Source organism: Hoplias malabaricus, chromosome 4 (assembly GCF_029633855.1).
Source record: "Hoplias malabaricus isolate fHopMal1 chromosome 4, fHopMal1.hap1, whole genome shotgun sequence".
NCBI lineage: Eukaryota > Metazoa > Chordata > Actinopteri > Characiformes > Erythrinidae > Hoplias > Hoplias malabaricus.
The window spans coordinates 30,478,231-30,500,443 of NC_089803.1; the positions used below are offsets into that span (position 1 = coordinate 30,478,231).

The window sequence follows — 22,213 nt, forward strand, 5'->3', positions numbered from 1 at the left end:
AACCTCCAGGCCCCTGGAGCTGTGTGACTGCGACACTACCTGCTGCGCCACCGTACCATAAAAAGCAATAAAAACCAAATAGAATTCTTTGTTACATAAGGATTAATATTTGTGTTTTTTATTAAAAAGCAAAGCTCCAGTGTTGCGCACATTTGAAATGTGAGGGGTTAAGGAAGGAAAGAAACATTTGCAGTTTCCCTTTCTCCAGGCCTCACCCAAGATTAAGAATATACGGAAACTCTTTATTATGGACGCAGAGGTTAAATAATTGCCAAGTTCTTGTAAAGTGAAGCAGATTGTCTTAATGCGTGTCTCTTTGTAATTTTCAAATTCAATAATTACAATAATAATAAAAGACACAATTACTTTCACAATAATAGGCCTCACATATGCACAGTAGAGAGATAAAATATTTGACAGAATGTTCCAACTTGACCTGATAGCAAACAACCTTTACTCAAAACAGACAGTGTATCATTACTGATAGCACACTGTCCCAGTATTTAGTCTAATACAGAAGCTGGGAATGGCAATTGACCAAAATGCCTTCCACTCACTGTAATGGATGTAATAGACATATACACTACAATAGTTTGAAATAACTTGTCATATTCATTAATAAACATATTTCATTAGTTTAGCTGAAATTTTTAAATGTGATTCATTTTGGAGATTAATTAATATACATTTCTTTAATTAATTACAGTATATTAACTTTATTCATGATAGATTTGTTAGCCCTAAAAACAACTACAGCTCTGTTCCTCTAGAATCTAAACACTCATATATGACTTGCTGACATTTAATTTAATTTAATTTAGTTTATTTAATTTGGAGCGCAGTTCTACTTAATATAATATTATGCTAGCATTAAAATTAATTACTTGAGGGACTACTGCAAATTACTCCCATGTTGTAATAAAGTTCTCTTTACTGTTGAACATATTAGGTTAAACGTGTCCTGAACCTATTCTCATAAATCGTCTTTTATCAGTTATTTGTCAAGTAAGAAGCCTTTTCTTCTACGGCAAATAAACCTTCCTTTCTTTAGAGCTCTAAGCCATGCCTTCAGGGTGTGTGCATGAATTACTACGTCAGTCCCTCACTCTGTTCCTCCTTACAATCTCTCAGTTATCACATTGCTTCCCCGTTATTTTTTGCTTTTTCTGTGCTGTCACAGAGGAGAGAGGCTTTGTATGGTTTCCTGTTGTGGATTTGAATTTTGAACATTGTGAAATTCTGAAGCTCGGATAAGAAATGGCACTTAACAAAAAAAAGCTGCTGAGAAATATCTCACTCATTTTTGTTAGTTTGTCTGCCACATACCTCATAGTGATGGGTCCGAGGAGGAGCTGCAGCCAGAGTGGACAGATGAACACAGAGCACCTGATAAAGCAAGACTTTAAGGAATTACAGGCTTGTTCTGCGATCATTCAAGGAGATATGGAGGGAGTGCAACAAACTCATCTTAGCAAGCTTCTGGCTTCAAGGAAAAGGCAGTCTTTTCTGTCAGAGGACTTCTACTTGAATGCAACTAAGGACTGCCAAGTGTATATAAGGGAGAGAGGCTTCCTCACAGCTCCTCTCAGCAATGAGGAAAGAGACTTCCCTATCGCTTACTCCATGGTCATCCACGAGAAGATTGAAATGTTCGAGAGGCTCTTGCGTGCTGTCTACACTCCTCAGAATGTATACTGTGTCCATGTGGACATGAAGGCACCGGAGATGTTTAAGAAGGCTGTGAAAGCCATCACCTCCTGTTTGCCCAATGTGTTTGTGGCCAGTAAGCTGGAGAGTGTGGTGTATGCCTCATGGTCTCGGGTTCAAGCCGACCTCAACTGCATACAGGACCTTCTCAAGTATCCGGTACAGTGGAAGTACCTTCTCAACACATGTGGTACAGATTTCCCCATTAAAACCAATGCAGAGATGGTCCAGTCTCTGAAGCATCTCAATGGAAGGAACAGCATGGAGTCAGAGGCCACAAATAACTACAAAAAGGGACGCTGGCAGTATCACCATGACGTCAACACCACTGTGACTCGGACGGGCATTAAAAAGACGCCCCCACCCATCAGGACCCCCATGTTCTCTGGGAATGCCTACTTTGTCGCCTCCAGAGAGTTCATGGAGCATATATTCAAGAGCCAGGAAATCCTGAACTTCATGGAATGGGAGAAAGACACATACAGTCCAGATGAACACATGTGGGCTACACTCCAAAGAATGCCAGATGTCCCAGGGTCTAACCCACCCAACGATAAATACCACGTGTCTGACATGTTGGCCATTGCCAGACTGGTGAAGTGGAGCTATCTGGAAGGGGACATAAGCAAAGGAGCTCCATACCCACCATGCACTGGGACACACAGGCATGCAGTGTGTGTGTATGGTGCTGGAGACCTGAAATGGATGGTACAGCAGAAACACCTGTTTGCGAACAAGTTTGACCCCGAAGTGGACGATGTTGCTATAAAATGCATGGAGGGTTTTTTAAGGTACAAAGCTATTCATGGTCAGTCCCTGCTGACCATTGAAAAATCAAAATTAACTGTTGATAATAAATTATTTTGAGAACCCTCTTCTGAAGGTATGTACATTTTGAGAGATGCTGTGCATATGGCTTATATTTTATATTTATTTAGAGAGTATTTATAAAACGTCTATCAGTTTTCTGGTACGGGAATCTCTGTTATTTGAGCAAACAGCCATGTTGGAAAATGCAACATTTGTACATATGAAATAGAACATAACCTACAGTAAGATAAAGATACCAGATTTTTGCTTTTAGTCAACTGTACACAATTTTAAGGTCTCTGTTATGGCTCAACTGCTCTTGAACAGAATACAATAAATACACTGTGAAATCTGCATCCAGTTTCTTCTTCCATGAAGTTAGTCAAGTATTATCTAATCTAATCTGTTTGCATATTCATATTCACTATTGTTTTAACCAGTGCCTCAAACTGTGACAAACAATGTGCAGTCACTTTAAACAGAATTGTAGACAACATGCTGAACCGTATCCTTATTGTATTAATTTTAATGACATAATAAATACTGAATATCTTTTTCCATTTTCTAGGAAAAACATTTTCTTTACAGTAATTTGATACAAACATTGACATTCAGTCAAAAAAAAAAAAAAAAATACTGTAGTCATTTCTAAGATTCACGAGTTTTATTGTTAAATGCCCTGTAACATTGTTACAACCATCATTGAAATTCTCATTCTTCATTCCTCCCATTCCTGCTAATAAAGGGTAACTATAACATACGTTTTAAAAGAGCAGGCAATAAAAATATCTGACAATAAGAAACTGGAAGTATATTACCAATGTGTATGTATATGACCAAATAACATTTCGAAGGATGTCAGTGTAAAAAGATTTTATTCAGAGTAATTCTGGAGCATTTCTGGAGCATGTACATTCATCATAAACTTTTCACATAAAGTTAGAGTGTTGTTGTATTCAGATGATGTAATAAACTAAAAATTTCACGAAAATGTTTTTTCTTTAGAGAGTGATAAAATGTAACGTTTACTATGTAAATCTATATAGCGTCGGAAACAAACTGCTAAAATGAAATATGTTTACATATTGTCCTAGAAAAAAACACATTTTTGGAATTGTTCATTTAAATAAAATCTGGAGTCTCTGTTCAGCGAGCGTAAATGAAATAGGGAATAAAGTGGAGCGGGTGACTGCTTGGCCTATTAATTAGGTGCTATATTAATTAAACTAATAAACACTGTGCTTTTTTCTAGAGAGAATGCTATATAACTCTATCAGCAGATTTTTTACAAAAGTGTGTGTTGTCCACACAGAGGCTATTGAATGCTGCTTGAAAACAAAATATTCCAAGAGCTAAAACAGAGAGGAACAATCAAAATATGAGACCAATCCATCAAAACAATGGAAAAGATTCTACAACACTAATGTGTCCAAGTTGTCCAGGGGTTCATTAAATGGTTTCCATTTTCTCCAGACTATTACTGTGTTGCACACAAATGGGCACTTTGAGATTTTACTAAAGCAGAAAACAATAATCACAGATCTGAGTTTTGATTTTGTTCACTATTTCAGATTACATATAATAATTACATATAATAATTGAAAATTTAAAATTAATTGGAAGTTTAAAATTAATTTCCAGCATATTGTGCACTATTCTTCTGTCATCTACCTAAATACACAGGAGAGCGGGAAGACTGGCATTTGTGTCCTTATTTCCTCAAGTGTGAAAAGGCCAGAAGTAAGGCCAGTAGTGTTATACCCTTGGGTTATGTTAACTCTTCAAGGGAAGGAAGACCAATAAATGTGGACATTCATTCATTTATTCATTATCTGTAAGCGCTTATCCAGTTCAGGGTCGCGGTGGGTCCAGAGTCTACCTGGAGTCATTGGGCGCGAGGCGGGAACACACGCTGGAGGGGGCGCCAGTCCTTTACTCATATCTTTTATTGTTTTAATTAGTTTGCTTACTGATTTTAACTGCCTTAATATCTCTATTCTGTTCTGTTCTGTTGCTGTTGAGTGTGTGAGTAAATGTGTGATTGTGTCACCGTGTGAAGGACTTGTGCCCCTTCCAGGGTGTGTTCATGCCTTGTGCCCAATGATTCCGGGTTGGCTCCGGTACCACCGTGACCCTGAACTAGATAAGTGGTTACAGACAATGAATGAATGTTTACTGTTACTGCTAGTACGAACATTGCCTGTAATAGCTGAAACGGGGAGGTAAACTCAGATGTGTACAGCAGAGGAATTCAGGGAGGCTTCAGAATGTGTATGAAGCGCCTGATAGATGAATACGAGAGAAAGGTTGAGATGGGGTGGAGATGGGAGCGTTTGCCCAACACAAAAAAGACGTGAGTTGGCAGGGTATATATAGGGCATAGGGGATGAGGTCATACCTCCAAAATGATGTTATTACATAACTTTATTGTTTAATTAGCATTAATATTTTTTACTGCTGCATTTCTGTACTTTGCCTACAGTTAACAATTATACCCTGTGCACCTGGGTAGATGTTCAAGACTGCTATAGAGTTCCCTGGTAACCGTTTGTTTTAAACTTTTGATGGCATTCAAGATTCTAACATTTACATATTGGAATTACTATTACACTCAATTATGGCCTTCAGCATTCTGTTATTATATGCACGGTGGTGCAGCAGGTAGTGTCACAGTCACACAGCTCCAGGGACCTGTAGGTTGTGGGTTCAAGTCCTGCTCCGGGTGACTGTCTGAGAGGAGTTTGGTGTGTTCTGCCTGTATCCATGTGGGTTTCCTTCCATGGTCCAAAAACACACGTTGGTAGGTGGATTGGCGACTCAAAAGTGTCTGTAGGTGTAAGTGAACGTGTGTGTTGCCCTGTGAAGGACTGGCGCCCCCTCCAGTGTGTATTCCCGCCTTGCGCCCAGTGATTCCAGGTAGGCTCCGGATCCACCACAACCCTGAACTGAATAAGAGTACGGTCAATTAATGAAAAATGTATGAATATTAAACTCTGTGTGAGAACATGTGCTTGAAGACTGCAGTGAGTGATCTGGTAACAGCTTGATTTAAGCCTGTTATAGAATACCTGATATTTTCCATGTTATTCCTACAGTAAAAACACATGAAAATTACACCCTGCGTATCTGACATGTTCTTCACAACTACGGTGGATGTTTCTGGTAAGAGTTTTATTTTTTTAATTAGTATTATTAAACTAATAAACTGGTTTGCTCTCCTGGGGCATTTTTACATTTCATGTTAAAACTTTATCTTTACCGGAATTGTGTGAAGCTGCTTTGTGACAGCATGAGTTGTAAAAAGCGCTATACAAATATATTTAATTTGATGATATGTGGAATTAGGTCTTAGACGCGTTTATTTTTGACTCACAGTCTGCGCCTTTCCGTGAGGTCCCTCAGTCTCTAACGCGTTCTACTGCAAACCGCGATGGGGAGGTGCACAGGACATCCTCAGTGTAGGTGGCGTAACCGCGCTGACGTTGAGCCAGTTTTGGTTTTGTTGTGTTCTTGGTAGAATAGCGCTTGTGCCTTGTGTTACTTTAATAAAAGAGAATTTAACTTAGAAGCACACTGTCAGTGTCATATTGGATGAATCTGCTTCACTAACGCCTTGCTGGTGAAGTGTATTAATATCAAAATACTCCTAATCATTCTCGCTATTTTCATAGTTTGGTACACTATATTGTTTGGGCTGGACACAAATTCAAGCTCTAGAGTTAGGCTTTATCGTGTGTTACCTCGAGTGTAGTTCACGTTAGAACTGTCGCCCTCATGTGGACATTAATAGTGTTTCAAATGTCTGAAAATTACCTTTACAAAGCTCTGCTTCGATACACTTGGATTTGAAATAGCTTTGCGTATACTAAAGATTTCTGTTCAGGTATAATTATGACAGATTTCCTGCTCGAAGTTGCCTTTTAAGAGGAAGTACCTAAACCGCATTTGTGCTCTTAAACAGACCACGACCCACTTGAGATATTGAGCGGCAACTTGTTAACATTCTCAGCATCTAGCCACAGACACTTACTAATTTTTGCCTTAGAGGGAATCACAGCTCTTGCTCTGAGTCTCATTAGTTATTTTTATACATTTTTATTGCTTTCTCATAATGGTATGGGGTGAATCTAAAGTACTTCACTTTTGCTATGAGCACAAAACTGGTTTGTTATCAGTTCTGTTGCAAGCTTAAGGGAAACAAGCTTAACCATCTTGTTTTTCCTTCTTCTTTTTTTTAAAAAATATATAGAGTTAGTACACAGCATAAGGTCCACTGGATTCCACCATGTGTGAAGTGAAACTTATGCTGCGAACACGATTATCGTCAGCTGTCACAAGCGTCAGGTCAACAGGCTTAATCATTCATCTTGAACATCTGAACAGGGTGGGTACACAGTATAAACGTATACTTCCTGAATAACAGCACTATTCAAGTGTGAAAGTTTACTCACAAGGAAATAATATACAAAACCCCCCACCAAAACCATTTAGACAAATGTGAGCTACAGAATTCAAGCTGTGAGAATCAGTACAATCTGTGACTAAAACTTACAGTAAACACATGGTTTGATCCATTTCTTTAAGTGTCCTCATTCTCAGTGGAAAGACAGGGACAGGATAACACTCAAGACTTTCCTCATATAAGATTCACACAAAGTATTCAGCAGTAAACTGTAACAGGTTTGCTGTGAGACCTCACTAAAAAATTGTAACACCCAACAAGACTGTCCAAAGCAAAAATAATATATATTAATATCTCTCCTTTATCACCATTTGAATATAAATATATATTTAACTGTAACATAGTAGAACATGCAACACCCATCTTAAAAAGAGTGCCTTAAAAACGAGCGAGAGACAACAGCATGTGCTTGGGGGAGGGGGCAACTCAGTTCAAATGTGAAAGATTATAAAATGCTTAAAGCACGTCATTGAGATTTCAACCAATGTTTGGCAAACACAAAGAATAAAAGTTCCACCAGGTAAGAGGCACCTCAGTCTTGAAAGGCACTAACATTTTCCAGCTCAGACACAGAAAAAAAATGACATTCTTTATTTTCTTTCAACTTCTCTTCAGCCCTCCTTCACTTTCACTCGGGCACTGCTGCAGTCCCCAACTCCACTTTGCCAGGTATGTCTTGATCAATCCTACAAAAGGGAAAGCATACAAACGAAGTATTAAAAACCCTCCATACTTCTAACAAGAATAAGTTTCATAACTTTGGCAAACAGCCAAGCGTTAACAGCAGTGATGCTTTACATTTTAACAAATGCCATTTCATTAAAAAATAATAAAAAACACAATGAACAAAACAGCTTTATGGTCTTGGCACAAGTTAGTTTGATCAAATGTTTTTTTTTTTAATTAAACAAAGTGCTATTGAAAAAGCTGAACAAACAGGGACTGAGTGAATAAACAAAGAAATGTGGATGAAAAAAACATCCATTAGCTCCACGAACACCTCACATGCACACACCTTGTAAACTTGGTTTTACAGCGTCACCACTGTGGGTATCTACATTTTTTAATCCCTTTCAATGCTGATGCTGATATATTTACATTTATTAAGATGTAGGGATTAGGACTGCTGCCTAAACATTCTGCTCTATTACAGTAAATATTCCAGATATCCTACTGATATTTTTAACTCTGGTATTTTAATAAAGCTATCTTATAAAGCAGTTACCAACAGAAATATCATCCTGATATAGTGCATCATTACGTTGTTTACATTCTTTTCAGATGCAGGACTAACTAAAGATTGAGTGTGTAAATTTGAAAGCGAGATAAAAGAGTAAGCACAGGTTGCATGGGTTTTTACTTGAGTTTCCTCAAATTAATTCATTTGAGGGAGTGGGGTCTCTGGTGATTTCCTTGGCAATAATCGGGAGGGATTAAGCACATTATATACTCTGGCCTGTAGATGTCGGGAACTGGGGCAGCTGAGGCCTAACTTTTAGTGAGGTATGTTTGGGAATGAAAGGTCATTGGTTCAATCCTCACAACTGACAAGAAAACTGGGGGCAGTGGGAGTCAAGGATCCTCATCCAGAGCTGACCCCAGCTGCTCCCCAGGCACTGGGTGTTCACTGCCATGGACAGGTTAAATGTGGAACACGCATTTTCTAGTGCATAGTACAATTATAAATAAATGCACATTTAATATAATTTTAATACAACATTCAGAATTATCTCGCCAAACAATTTGTGGTTCAGTGGGTTTGGAAACTGATTCTGCACTAATCTAATGGACAGTGGCGGCTGTAGAGCACTTATTTAGAACTCTCCCTCAAACACAAAGACACTGTCTCAGTGCTTGTCACCCTGCACGGTTATAACAGAGCGACATCTGGAGTTTCTACATTAAAGGACACTTTGCAGCCATCTAGAGTACAGAGTAGGCATAACACCCTTACATGCATCCTCCTATAGCCAAAGGGTTTTCCAGAAAGCTGCACTTGAATATAATCTATTTGAGGGACCCTTCCTCGAAAACTGAGGCTGCTGTGTTTTATAACACATTTCAAAGGGGACTGAGACAAAAGATGTCAGCGGGCGAGCACTGAAACCATGTGTTTGAGATAGATTTCAAAATAAAGATAATAAATAGCGTACTTGTGCCATTTAGAAAATATACCTGAATATATTTTCTAATTATCTCGAGAGGGGGAAAAACAAAAAACAAAAACAAAGTATCAACTCAGTTGTCTGTCCATGAAATCAGAATAGAAAAAACTGGCTCTTCAGAACAATGCAGCTGGGTGGCAGAGGTGCTTTCTTTACCAGCATGAAAAGGGCCCATTGTTGATGTACAAACAGGACAATACAAAAACATCTAAGACCTACTCACAGACTTTTGAGTCCATGATTTTGGAAACTGAAACAACTAGGTATTGGCTGCGTGCTTGTCACTAAACCTGATATACCTGAACTTGACTAGAAAAAATCATTTATCTCCAGAAGTCAGTCATTCCTCTTCCGTCACAATTGCTAGTTGGACTGGAAGGTCTGCTCAGACAGCACAGAGAGTGTAAAGTGCTGTGCAAGGCTAGGCAGGGTTGGGCAGGGTGAGGCATGCAACTAGAGGTGAAGCATGCAATTCAGACAAACCCTTCACGTGATAGAAAAAAAACAAACAAAAAAAAAAACAGGCACCACTTGTGAATGAACTCCTTAAATTCTTCCCCTTTTAAGCTTAGATATACATACCATTCACTCTACATCACAGAGCAGAAACATCAGCTTCGAAATCTGCAGGTTTTTTTCCCCCCAAGAAAAATGATCAATGTTTTTTTATTATTATTATTATGAAGAAAAAAACAATGATCAACAGATCCAAGTTGGTTTCTACACTGGTCTGAAACAGATTAGAGGTCCCTCTAATGGCTGTATTCTGTCACACTTACTTCTGATCAGTAGTTTTGTAGGCAACAGTAAAATATCACTATAAAAGGAATGTTATATTAAATCATACAATCAAATGTATGCATTACACAAACAGTGCAAATAACTATCATCTGCCACAAAGTGAACATGCAGTGAGAAGATTATACAGTAAGCAGTGTGACATTTAACAAACAAAAAAAACAACAGTCAGCACGATCTGATCAAGCAACAAACAACACATGCGGGAGCATATTTAGAGATGTTCCTTAAAGCCAATTAACAGTTAGTTTTGTGCATTACAAATAAAGGCTAAGACCTGGCAGAAACCCTAAAATGAATATACCGATACCTTTTATGAGTTTTCCTATTTTTTTCTTCATCAAACCTTAGAAGAAGGGCAGGGAGAAGGGGTTATGGTATAAGAGAGCTTCTGAAGGTTTGACAGCCAACAGCAGACAATCATAAATGCACAGTATAGTATAAATAAATAAATAAGGCAGCATGGCAAGTTAAGCAATTAAATAAAGACAGTATTGTCATTAAAGAGATGTGAGAATGATGAATAGTCAAAGGCTATTAAAGTGGAAAGTCATTTGTCAGTTAATATAAACTGTACCAAGTGAAACAAACTCTAACAAAAATATTAAACACTTTGTAGTACACACACAGTAGAATGCACATGGATATATGACTGTTCCCATTTATCAGCTAATGAAATAAAAAAAACACATCATAAAAATGTTCCCTTATTTGGAGCATGTTTTAACTATTTGTGGTATTTCAAGTATTAACTTGTATTTTGAGTCCTAGGTCAGCACATCCACAGGCTATAAACCTGATCACTGATCAAATCCACTTAAACTTCATATTTGTTTTTCTTAAATAATTCACTTTCTCGTGTTCAATTCGTTGTCTAGGTACGTGACTCAGATTCATGACTTGATCTCAGAGGTAGGTAGATCTTTGTCATTTCTTCTAAGATTCCCTGACACTGCAACAAACTGGCCAAACCAGTGTATGCTTCTCCGAAAGCAGCAAAAGTTGTTGAGCATCTGCCAGACAACAGTCGTCAGCTTTTAGTATTCACATTTTGCATGAACACTATCAGTTAGGGCCTATTTCTAGGTATACTACTTTTTTTTTTTTACTTTTTTGACAATTTGAGATTATTTTTTTAAACTTTAGAGACTGCTGAACTGTCTGCCAATTTTTTAAATAACCATTTTCACATAAATTTTTGCAATAGATTAGAGCTACTTCACAAGTAGGAGAAAGCTGATGACTAGGACACTTCTCTAGAGGAGAGAATTAATTTTATGCATTTTATTCCTGCAAACAGTACACAAGAGGTTGCACAACAACAAGCATGTTCATTCATCTAATTTCTAAAATATATAAAATTCATGTTTCCAGAATTCAATGCGCAAACACAAAGAAAATTAAACTGGTGCAAAAATATTTTACTGGGTCTGTATATGCAACAACCAAAGAAATATGGGGAAAAAAAAGTCACTTACTGCTTGATGCATTCTGGTATTGACACATATTCCATTGGAACAAGCTGAGCCAGTTCTGCTAGACTGTACACAAACTTAATTTTTTGGCTAAATTTAGAGCTGGAAAAGGAACAAGCAAAATTTTAAATGTTGCTTTAGCACAAATGTTATTTAAAAAAAAAAATCAATAAACTACCTATACAGTATTAGGAATGTACCTTATAAAAGGTTTTGTGAGTGTTAGAAGAGTGCGAATGAACCAAGACGGGTGGACGATGATCAAAGACTTCAGATTTTTTCGTAATCTGTAAACAAAAATAAAATACGTAATTCAAAACAGTGCCGTCAATCAGAAACTACAGTAACTACCTCTGCATCTTTGTAAAAATGCAGCCTGGCTAAATTGTGGCACTTATTGACATCATCATATGTTCCTGTTATCACTGATGTATTTAATCAGTAAACATCCTTTCACTGTATTGGGAATTCAGAAAAGTATCAAAAATGTGCATGTTTTGCTCGTGACTCAATTATTTTCCTATGGAAAGAGTGCTACCACTTTGCTTTGCCACTGTCACGGTAACGTGACGTGCAATTCACAGATTTGCCGCAGCCAACTGAACTCTGACCCCTTTTGACACTGACCTTTCCAAAGCACAGCCAATGAGACAAACTTTCATATGACTCTTTTATTAAGGCAACTCGAGGATGTATGAACATGGAAGAGAAGCAGATTTTTAGATTTTCACTGCCCTGAGCTGCACAACATAACTTTAAGTGTCCTGTGACAAGAGAGGGAAAATACAGATCTTTTCTCTGCGTAAACGTATCTCTCGTTATAACTATGTATCTCTTTACCACGGTTGATTTTACCCTTTGACATGAGAAGTTTCCTTCTTTTCCACATAACAATAACCAGAGCATTTTTTGTTATGAACTTAGATACATGTGGCTGGTTTCAGCATGGATACGGTTTTCAGATTTTTACAATGAGTGTGAGTTTTGAAGATGTTACACTGCACCGCTTGAGCCCAGAGCAAAGAAGCAATTTGCAACCAGCCTCAAGGCAGTTAAAAACTACAGCTTGTCACAATGAGTCTGCAAGGCTCACCTCCGGTCTATTTGCTGATAGCACTTCCTGAGCCAGCCCACACTGGGCATCTTACGGCGAGAGGTGGCACCATTCAGGTAAACAATCATGTAGTTTTCAGCCACCAACAGTTCCAGAGTGCCTATCACATACCTGAAAATGGGATATACATTTAAACATTTCCAGATGAGTCATTTCATAAATTTACTGTTAATGTAATATTTTCGTATTACACAAATGTACTCCACAATGCTTACAAAGCAAAAAAAAAGTGAGGCTAGTTAGTTCCTTTATTTTTATTTTAACTCAGCAAAAATTTGAGTTTCATTACATTACAAATAAATGTTCCCTATGGAAACAAATTTGTTTCATAATCAAAAGTGACTCACTTGAAAAGATTGTCCATGATATATCTATAGTTTGGTTGATTGCTCTCAGGCATAAAGCAAACAGCAAAGACGATGATAGCATTCAATCCATCTCCATAATAACCTGTGAAAGTAGTAACCATGTCTGAGCATGCCTACAAACAATCCTTAACACTAAATAGCCTTTTAATACTATGTTAAGGCAATATCATAAGATTAAAGAATTAATAACACAGTGCATTTATACTGTTAAAGTTAAGTGGTGGCCTGGTACGGCATGTAATTATACACACGATTTTATAGGGACATGGAAAAAAGACACAAAACTCTCGGATGAGCCATAATTTTAAATTGATCTCATTGTTTCTACACCTTGCCCAATTTCTCAGCTCTGCTTGGCATATAGATGCACTGTTGCAGTTCGACCATTAAAGAGTCTAGTCCATCGGTTGCTCTGTATACTTTATGAACAGCCTTTCACTCTGCTCTCCAGTGGTCATGGCCTCCACATGACAACAGAGCAGGTATTATTTGGGTGGTGGATAGTCTCAGCCACAGATGCTCTTGCCCACTAGAAGACGTACAGTCTGATACTTTCAGTGCGTTAACTTGACCTCATGGTGAGGTTGCATTTTGATTGGCTGTCTGCCATGCTATAACACTCCATGTTATGATAAAATATCAGATTTGTGATTGGTCTGTATGAACGTCAGTCAAATTCCTTTTCCTGCAGTAGTAGCGTTAAGTGGTGACAGGTACCAGACTCTCACCCCTAGAGAGTCTGGCAATGTGAGACTAGGTGGTAGATAATTCTCAGCACTGCAGCAACACCGACATAGTGGTGATGGGTTACCGTGTGAGGTGCTGGTAAAAGTGGATAAGGCACAGCACTCAGTTTGAAGTTTTTAAACACCTCAGTGTCACACTGACAATAGTCCACTACCCAAAAATATCAAGCCATCATCATACAGTGGGCAGCATTCACTGATCACTGATGAAGGACTAGTTGACGACCAACACAAACTCTGCTGCAACAGATAAGCCACTGTCTCTGACTTTATATTTACAAGATGGACCAATGGGGCAGGTGTGTCTAACAGAGTGGACTGTGAGTGAACACAGTGCTTAAAAACTTCAGCATCATTGGTGTGTCTGATCCACTCGTAATACCACAACACACACATACTAACATGCCACCATGTCAATGTCAATGCAGTGCTAAGAATGATCCATGAGTCAATTACATGCTCTTTTGGTGGTCCTATGTGGGTCCTGACAGGGTATCAGGGTGTTAAAGTATGCACAGCAACCGTCTGTACATGAAGAACAAAATGCAGCTCTAGTCTAAGTAGAGCTGATAAAGTAGACAATGACTGCAAAAAGGAGGAGGTTATGTTAAGGCTGATCTATGTAAAAGCACATGTACAGGATCTGAATCAGGTGTGGTGCTTCATGTGCTACATTGGTCTGGTCTGTGGTTCTTGAGAACTGGAGTTTGACTGGATTAAACTCTAACATCATGCTCACTGACCTCCATGGCTGATGACTTTCTTGTACGGCTCAATAGCTGTCATATCGACTTTGTGCTCCTGTTCGCCGATGCGAAAGATCCTCCAACGCCTGCCTTCATCGCGTTCCTCAGACGCTGAGTACTCCCTCACTGAGTCCACACCTTTCTGAAGGAGGTCTGTGCTTTTGGGCTTCGGTAGATCATCTGAAAGTCAAGAATGAGGAAATCTGGAACTTTAAATATATGCGTTTGTGCGTGTGTGTGTTCTCCATTGGCCACAACAACGTGTCATAGTTCTGGCAGTGCACACATAACCAGGATCTTTCATTATGCTTCTTGTGCTATTGTGATGTCCAAGTCAAAGGAGACACACCCAAATGCAAGATAAAAACCCTCCCACATCAAAGAGCTCAGAGGCTGAGTAAATGAAAATGGTCTATTTTAAAATGTTCTAATTTAGTGCTATGCAAAATCCAATGTCCTATGAACCATATACTCTCTATACTCTCTGTAGTGTCATTTCTAAAGAAGTAAAACATGAACCAAAATTCTCTCTTTGAGCAAACTTGTAAAACATCAAAATCACAATATTGGGGAAATAACCCACAGCACACAAGACTCCACCTATATGACATTGAGTCAGCCTCAAAAAATCCAGCATTCAATCCGAACTGAAGGGGTTGAAAATTTGGTGTACTATTATGCATTAATGTATTCTGATCACATCATGCATATTACCATTGTAAATGGGGAGACAGATGATGATGATGATTACTAAAAGTAAACTTAATATACAGATGTAGCAGCTTGATACAAGTTACCATTTAGATTTAACTTCATTTACTAAAAAAAATTAAGCGGTTACTTACACTTTCAAAAGAAAACTTCAGAAACTGCAAATTAAATATAATGCTTATGCAGTAATTTACAACATTTAATTGTACAATTTACATTTTGTAAGCTTCATTTCTATTTCATGAAATGTATTTTTTGATTTGCGATTGTTATAATGGAAATCATGCAGTATTTTCAACAAAATAAATGGTGTACTGAAATTTGTGATTATTTATTATTTGGTGCCACAAAAAAAAGGTAAAAGAAAAACAACAAAAAAACTATAAGGTGGTAATAGGAATACTTCAAATCAATTTGGCATGGATTTGACAAGAGACGACCACCCGAGGAATCTTACCACAGAGTGAAGGCCAGAGGCCTATTGCCAACCACTGAGAGGAAACAATCCATCCAGGACAGAAAGAAGAAGGCAGCAGAGTGGAAACACAAAACAAGAATACTGTTTAACCATGTGGCATTCTGCACCACGCGATTTTATTGGGACTTTTTACTTGACTCTAATAATAATAAGACCACTTGAGAAAAAGAACCCAAACTTTAGGATGAACTGAAGGAATGAATGGACAAGAGTTTAGAGAGATATCTATACTAGGTTAGACAAGACTTTGTGCTAAATCCAAAAGTATAAACACACACATAAACTCAGAATTAATCTATAGTGTTAGCATTGTGCAAAGGGAATCTTATTAAACAGTATACTACACAAGAATTAATTGACATTACCTTCCCATTCAAATTCATTGCTGTTGTCTGAGGGGGTGTCCATGCCATCCAGGTCTAACTCTGTACTATCATCCAGCTCATCAGAGACCACAGAGCCCTCGCTGTGATCAAGGTTCAGGCTTATGTCTGGTGCCAGGAGCCTCCTTTTGGTTCTTCTACCACTACTCGATCCATATGATTGGGGAGCTGAAGAAATGGTGAGATGCAGTTTCAAAATAATGTCCACTGAAGTGAGTTTGAAATAAATGCGTATAGTAATAAAACTGCAAACACATAGCTGCTAAGGGTCATTTAGAGCAGTGTATATTAATCTTGCTCCTGGGGTGCTACTAAAATGAGTTTCAATAAATTCCTTACCTCAATACATCTGAACTAGCACAGAAAAAAAAACACTGTCCTAAAGATAAGGAAAACAAACGTTGTTTTTAGTCATACCTGAATCTCCCTCTCCAGATGTGCCAGTGAACAGATCATCACAAAGATGAATGTCCTCTTCTTCAGGTAAAGGTCTGGAAATATGAAAAGGTAAAGATTAAAAAAATTATATATATATATATCATAATTAACACATTACACAAATAAACCCACACCTCCCTGCATCAGGTCTTTTTCCGTGTTGTGCCACACCACCAATAACCAGATCTTGTCTACTTAAGGCTACGTTCACATTACCAGAGTGAAGTAACAAAAATCTTACTTTGTGCATTAATGTGACACAGATCTGATTGTCTTAAGAGCTGTGTACATGTTAAATCCCATCTATTCAAATCAGATGAGACTCATTTTCATATGTGGATGAACTGAATATGTATCCATCTCATGGGCATATGACATGAATTTAAAGAGTCAGATCCGATCCAATGCTTCTTTTTTGCCTGAACAAATGCACAGACAGCAACATGCAGGCTGTGTCTCAAATCACTCTGGACTTCCTACATTGCACACACCCTCCTCACCACATTAATGACTATAAGAAAAAGAGTTGTGCAAGTAATAGCTGAATAGAAAAGTTGTTAGACATATTGCACAGTACTTTGGTTTAGAAGCCCTTATTTAAAGGACATATGTCGTGCACTTTACAAGGCTTAGGGATCCATTTGGGACAGAGCTGCATAATCATATCAGTGAGCACATGCATGCCATTTCAGGGATAGATTTGTTCACATTACACACAGATACAGGTCATTTACATGTATTAATGTGAACTGTCAATATACCCACATCTGATTTGAGAGGGGGGAGATAAAAATTCATTATATACATTTAACTTGCTTGCAATTTTTTAAAGTATTTCATTTTCATATTATTTATGTTCAATAATAACAAATTATTATTTTTAATACTAGACAACAGTAACCACAAAAAAACATTGTGACAATTTGTGACAATGACAATTACAATTGTGTTACACTAAAAAATATATATATATATTTAAAATGTTATTCATACATCTAACAAACTGAACAAACCATATGAAATGCAAAAAACATCAAAGGAAATCAAACTGTGTCAAAACCAGGTATATTCTTTCAAATACTTTTGCTCATATTTCAGTTTAAATATTTACAAGGAACACATTTGTGTATGTTTATGCCATGCACACAGATTTTAGCTTGTGTTTATTTACCTGGGGAAGTCTTCATCCTGCCACTCTTCTTTGAGCTCCACCCCTTCCATTCTCAATCGATCTTCTGTTGTGGCAAATGACTCCTGTTGCTCAAAGCTGAAGTATAAAGGATTGTCATTTAAGCAGGAATCCTCGCTTTGATGCACATATAATTTACCATTTTTAGCTCTTAAATTTCTATCATTCTCCTTTTTTAAGCAGGTATTTTACTCACAACAACATCCAATAGGCTTGTCGAGAATATAGCAAAAAATCCATGTCAAAGTCCTGAAAATGAGTAATTGCTGCTGCTCTACCTTAATCACAGTGCTCTGTTCATTCTGATTGTGACTCTGAAGTCAAGCTCGTGCTCTGTTGCCTAATATGGCTTTTGCGTTTAAGAGTCTCAGACTCTAAGATGCAGACTTTTAGGATTTAGCTTTTGCCATACAAAAATTTCAGGCAAGTACTGGCCAATAGCCTACACATTTCCTGGAATCTATGTGGGCCTCTTTGATATTATAATCCCAAACACTGCTGCACACAAAGTCTTAAAGCACTTAACGAAAAACTAAATGCTTTAGAACACACTGAAAAAGAAAGTTTCTCATTGTTGATAAACAAATAAATGTAACATGAAATGTTTTTACGCATATTTAAATGCCTTTAAATGTTCTGGAACAGCAGCAACTTCGGCTTAGAGAAAAACATTGTACTGTTGTCTTAAAATGGGCATCAGCCTATTAACAGGTTTGTAATTCTTTCTTGTTGGGATTAAAATCATGGCACTCTCAAGATAGTTGTAGGTCTTAATTTAGTTAGCACAAGGGCTGTGTTATTATGTTCTCTATGTACAAGTCAATAAGACAAAGGCAAACGTTGCACTGATGTCAGGAACGAAAACAGACAGACAAATAAACATTAGCACTCATATTTTCCTTCCCATTAAGCCACAAGACAATGTAATCAACAACCTGTTGTAACAAGACTGAACCAATAAAATCATCACAGCCCATAATGCAAGAGGTTACATTGGTAGCTAGATTTGCACATAAATTTGAACAAGCACAGAGACAGTGATGAAGTAAATATAAAACATTTTCTCAGGACATTAAATCAAATATACAAATCTATAACTTGGTAAAAAAAAAAAAAAAAAAGGCAGTGAGTTTTCTATGCTGCTGGGACATCTCAAAGGAAACCACTTAGATGCGAGGGTGGGGGATACACAAACACTAGTTGACTGTCGTTCACAGCTAATTGCCATGCCATCTGTGTAGTGGTACTCTTGCTTGTCAAGGGGAACATTTGTAAACATTTATACTGACCTTCGTATTAGAGCTCAAAGAGCTGAGTAAGAATAATGAACAAGATCAACTGTTCTAAAGAGGATTGCATCAGCAATATCACAGCCAAGAAAGACTGTGACTTCCGATATAAGCTAAAATAATGCTTATTAGTACCAAACATTCTGCTATATTCTTTCTATCTTATCCTGGTAGAAACAGTATAGCTACTGCCCACTGCTTGCTGTCAGACCAATATTTTTGTGACAGAGCAAGCAGTTTAACTTTCAAGGGTCATGTTATATGGTGACTATAACTGATTAATTTTCTGCTCACTGTGGAATTGGCATGTGATGTCTTAGAGATTAATAATAGTGGCAAAGCAGCTAAAATGAAGAAGAAACGGGAACCCTTATGTATTGTGGATGACAAACAGTGCTAATATTAATCCTGACCTGCCTATTAAAGGGGAGAGAAGAGAGAGAAAAAAAAAAAAAAAAAAAAAAAAAAAAAAAAAAAAAAAAAAAAAAAAAAAAAACACCAAATGAAAATACTTGAGAGGCAGCACTTTCAAAATGAGGTTGCAGGACAGGAACACATTCTCACGCTACAGTGCTGATGAACATGCAGTCTTGCAGAATGACTTGTAAAGGAACACAAATGGGTGGTTCAGTGTATATGTATTTATCTGCTTACAATATTACAAGATGTAATAGAACTTAGACTACTATAGCATATAGACCCCTGTAGATATCTGTATCAGTGTCGTGGTGTCAATTTGTTACAACACCTTGGTGTGCAAATCTAATTTAGGTTCATCTTTTACTCCTGTGCAGTAATGTAAAGACGTTCAGGACCACCAGTCATCTATTACATTTTGTGTTAAAAAATACCCATTAAGTCCAACTTATTCCCTGACAGGGGAAAGTGCTGAACACATATATTTAATGGAAATTTACACAGCAGCCTCAACAATAGCTACTTTATTTTTTCTGCATTCCTAGTTTCCATCCTTCCACTTCACTAAAACTTCCATTGTTTTCCGAAGACTTGCTGTCAGTTTTCCAAATACATCTGAAGTGACATTATGCCACACCTCCCAGCACTTTCTGTTTACCACAATTCATTTAGGTTTAAGCTCTAAGGTGGTTCAGTATTCTGAGAAGACACAATATCTCAGATCTTTACACATATTAGAATATTCCACCAAGCCACATTCCTCTATTAACCTGAAAACTTAGGCCCAAATCGGAGGAAAGTCCAATAGACACATTCCTTAGCCCCTTTCTCATTGGACATGCTTGAATTTGGGCGAACAACAACACGGGGAGCTGATGTTACCATTACCTTCCATTATGCTCCAGTGGTGATCCGTGTGCCTGTGGCAGTTTGACTGGACTCGAGGCTTGTGTCCGTGTCCTCCCTGGGTTTCCTGCATTGTGCTGGGCTACGGTTTCCTGAGGCGTGTCTCCTGTTTTGAGAGGCCTGTCTCGGGATTTGTTGCCTCTGTTCTCCACGGACTCAGACCCCGCAGTGTTTCCACGTTCATCCGAGGACGAGTGGCGACCTGTCGGTTTGTTTTCCAGAGTTTCAGATGTCCTGGGTGTGTCTGGATCCGAGCTGCTTTTGTTCATAATCCCACCAGATGAAGCGCTTTGTTTTGCTCCTCCGTCGCCTTCTATCACGTCTGTATCCATCGGGGACAGTCAGTGTTTTAAATGCAGCTAGAAAGCAGTATAAACTGTGAGGGAAACTTCCACCGCTACCAGAGTTAAACCAGTCTGACGTGACGAGCCTAGCGGAGTTAGCGAAGGCAAAGTCGGATAACGACTTTTATTAAAGTATTCTTCACCTTGTCCTGACACACATCGAGTATACACTACCTGCGTGCATAAAACTAACACAGCAGGGGCAGACCTGGCGCATAGCTTTCGCAAACTTCCAACAAATACACACTTTTAAAGAGACTTCCCGAGAAAGTATTCCGCTCTGTGGCCCTGTTAGTGCGCAGTCTCCCTTTCCTCTCTTCCTATTAATGCTCCACGGTGAAAACAGTGACGACACTGATACTCCGCTAACGAGCCCGGGAGATAAACTCGACAACTCGCTCCCCGAGACCTATACGGAAACAAACCTCACACCATCATGTGCCGTTCATCCAGTTTTAACAGTCCGAGGTTCTGGCAATCCCTAAAGACCCACAGAAATACTCTCTACAACAACTTCATCACCGGCCAGTCGTCCGCAGCCCAGACACCGTGCCGTGTTTTCACTTCACTCTGCGGCGCATTTCAAAACAAAAGTCCCCTGTGAGCGTAAACTCTTTATGGTCTCTGCCCGTGAGCCACCATCTGCACATAACTCCTCAAATATTTTTTCCACTGATTTTGTAAATTGAGGGAAGGAGGAGACAATAGCAAAAAATGTTGGCACAACTCCCGGTTTTCTTTGAGGAGACTCGGATTCTCGACTCCCGCTGGTAGATGAAAGATAAGGGCGTTAAATAAAAAATAAAAAAGTACCGCGAATGTAGAATTTGTGACCCCACAGAACATTATTTACATAAATGTACCTAAACGTGAATGTTTATAAGATTTATATGGAGATTCAATGGGGGTCACAAATTCTCTAGGGTCGCAGAATTCGATGGTCACAGAAGTTGGTGTAACACCGGCAACTCAAGAGTCGAAGAATCGATTCTTTTGGAGTTAAATCTTCACCGACCTTCATTTGTTATGCTGACGTCAAACTCGGTCTTTTTTTTAATTTAGAACCCGAAGTTACCGCTTTCTAGATGGACACAGCTTTTAAAAAAGAGACAAGCCGTATAGAACCTTACAACGAAATGTCAGGGCAGAACTTTTCGCAATTTTATATACAGGTTAAAAACTAGCACATCACATTTTGTTAGGTAAATAAATACATTGGTGATTTATAATTGCAAAACTGAGGACGACGAGTGAAGTTTCTTTTTAATCTAAGCTGTAAACCATGGTTTTATTAATTCAGACTGACAGTTTGACTCAGAAATAAACGATTGATTAAACAGGTGAGAGAAGGAAGGAAGGAAGAGCATCCAGACCTCTAGTTTCACAGTAAGTTTAATGTTGTGTTAGGATGAGACAGTAAATGTAACAGAACACTATTTTCCCACCATTTGCTTTATTCTAATTTCTGTCTGGATTTAAGGAAAAGCCGAGTGCTAAAACTGCTGTTTTACAGGGACTCCTTCAGCCTTCAGGACTTCGTTTATTCTTCTCCTTATTTTTATGTCTGCTGACTTCTTCACTGTATATTTGGATACTTTGTATTTTGTTTCATATGTGCAGTTGCAGAATGAAAATGCCACTTTATCCGATTCTAGGTCCTTTGAAAG

General features: G+C 38.2%; 2 protein-coding genes across 4 annotated transcripts; one reads left to right on the top strand and one right to left on the bottom strand.

Annotated features, from left to right (window-relative positions):
- The first annotated feature begins 1,184 nt into the window (after positions 1-1,184).
- Positions 1,185-3,006, top strand: gcnt3 (glucosaminyl (N-acetyl) transferase 3, mucin type). The gene has a single exon (XM_066669374.1). The coding sequence runs from the start codon at positions 1,258-1,260 to the stop codon at positions 2,572-2,574; it is 1,317 nt and encodes a 438-aa protein (XP_066525471.1). The 5' UTR covers positions 1,185-1,257; the 3' UTR covers positions 2,575-3,006.
- A 4,238-nt stretch (positions 3,007-7,244) lies between these two features.
- Positions 7,245-21,496, bottom strand: bnip2 (BCL2 interacting protein 2). Of its 3 annotated transcripts, XM_066667693.1 has the most exons (12): positions 20,185-21,495; positions 17,573-17,668; positions 16,381-16,454; positions 15,946-16,131; positions 14,389-14,571; positions 12,879-12,981; positions 12,511-12,642; positions 11,618-11,704; positions 11,421-11,519; positions 10,253-10,288; positions 9,727-9,768; positions 7,245-7,665 (listed from the first exon to the last, which is right to left on the bottom strand). In XM_066667693.1, exons 1-11 carry the CDS (start codon positions 20,532-20,534, stop codon positions 9,756-9,758), a joined length of 1,359 nt encoding a protein of 452 aa, XP_066523790.1. In that variant the 5' UTR covers positions 20,535-21,495; the 3' UTR covers positions 7,245-7,665; positions 9,727-9,755. The 3 variants fall into 3 exon arrangements, with proteins under 3 accessions (XP_066523790.1, XP_066523788.1, XP_066523789.1); XM_066667691.1 differs by lacking the exon at positions 9,727-9,768 and having other exon boundaries at positions 20,185-21,496; XM_066667692.1 differs by lacking the exons at positions 9,727-9,768; positions 10,253-10,288 and having other exon boundaries at positions 20,185-21,494.
- Positions 21,497-22,213: the final 717 nt, after the last annotated feature.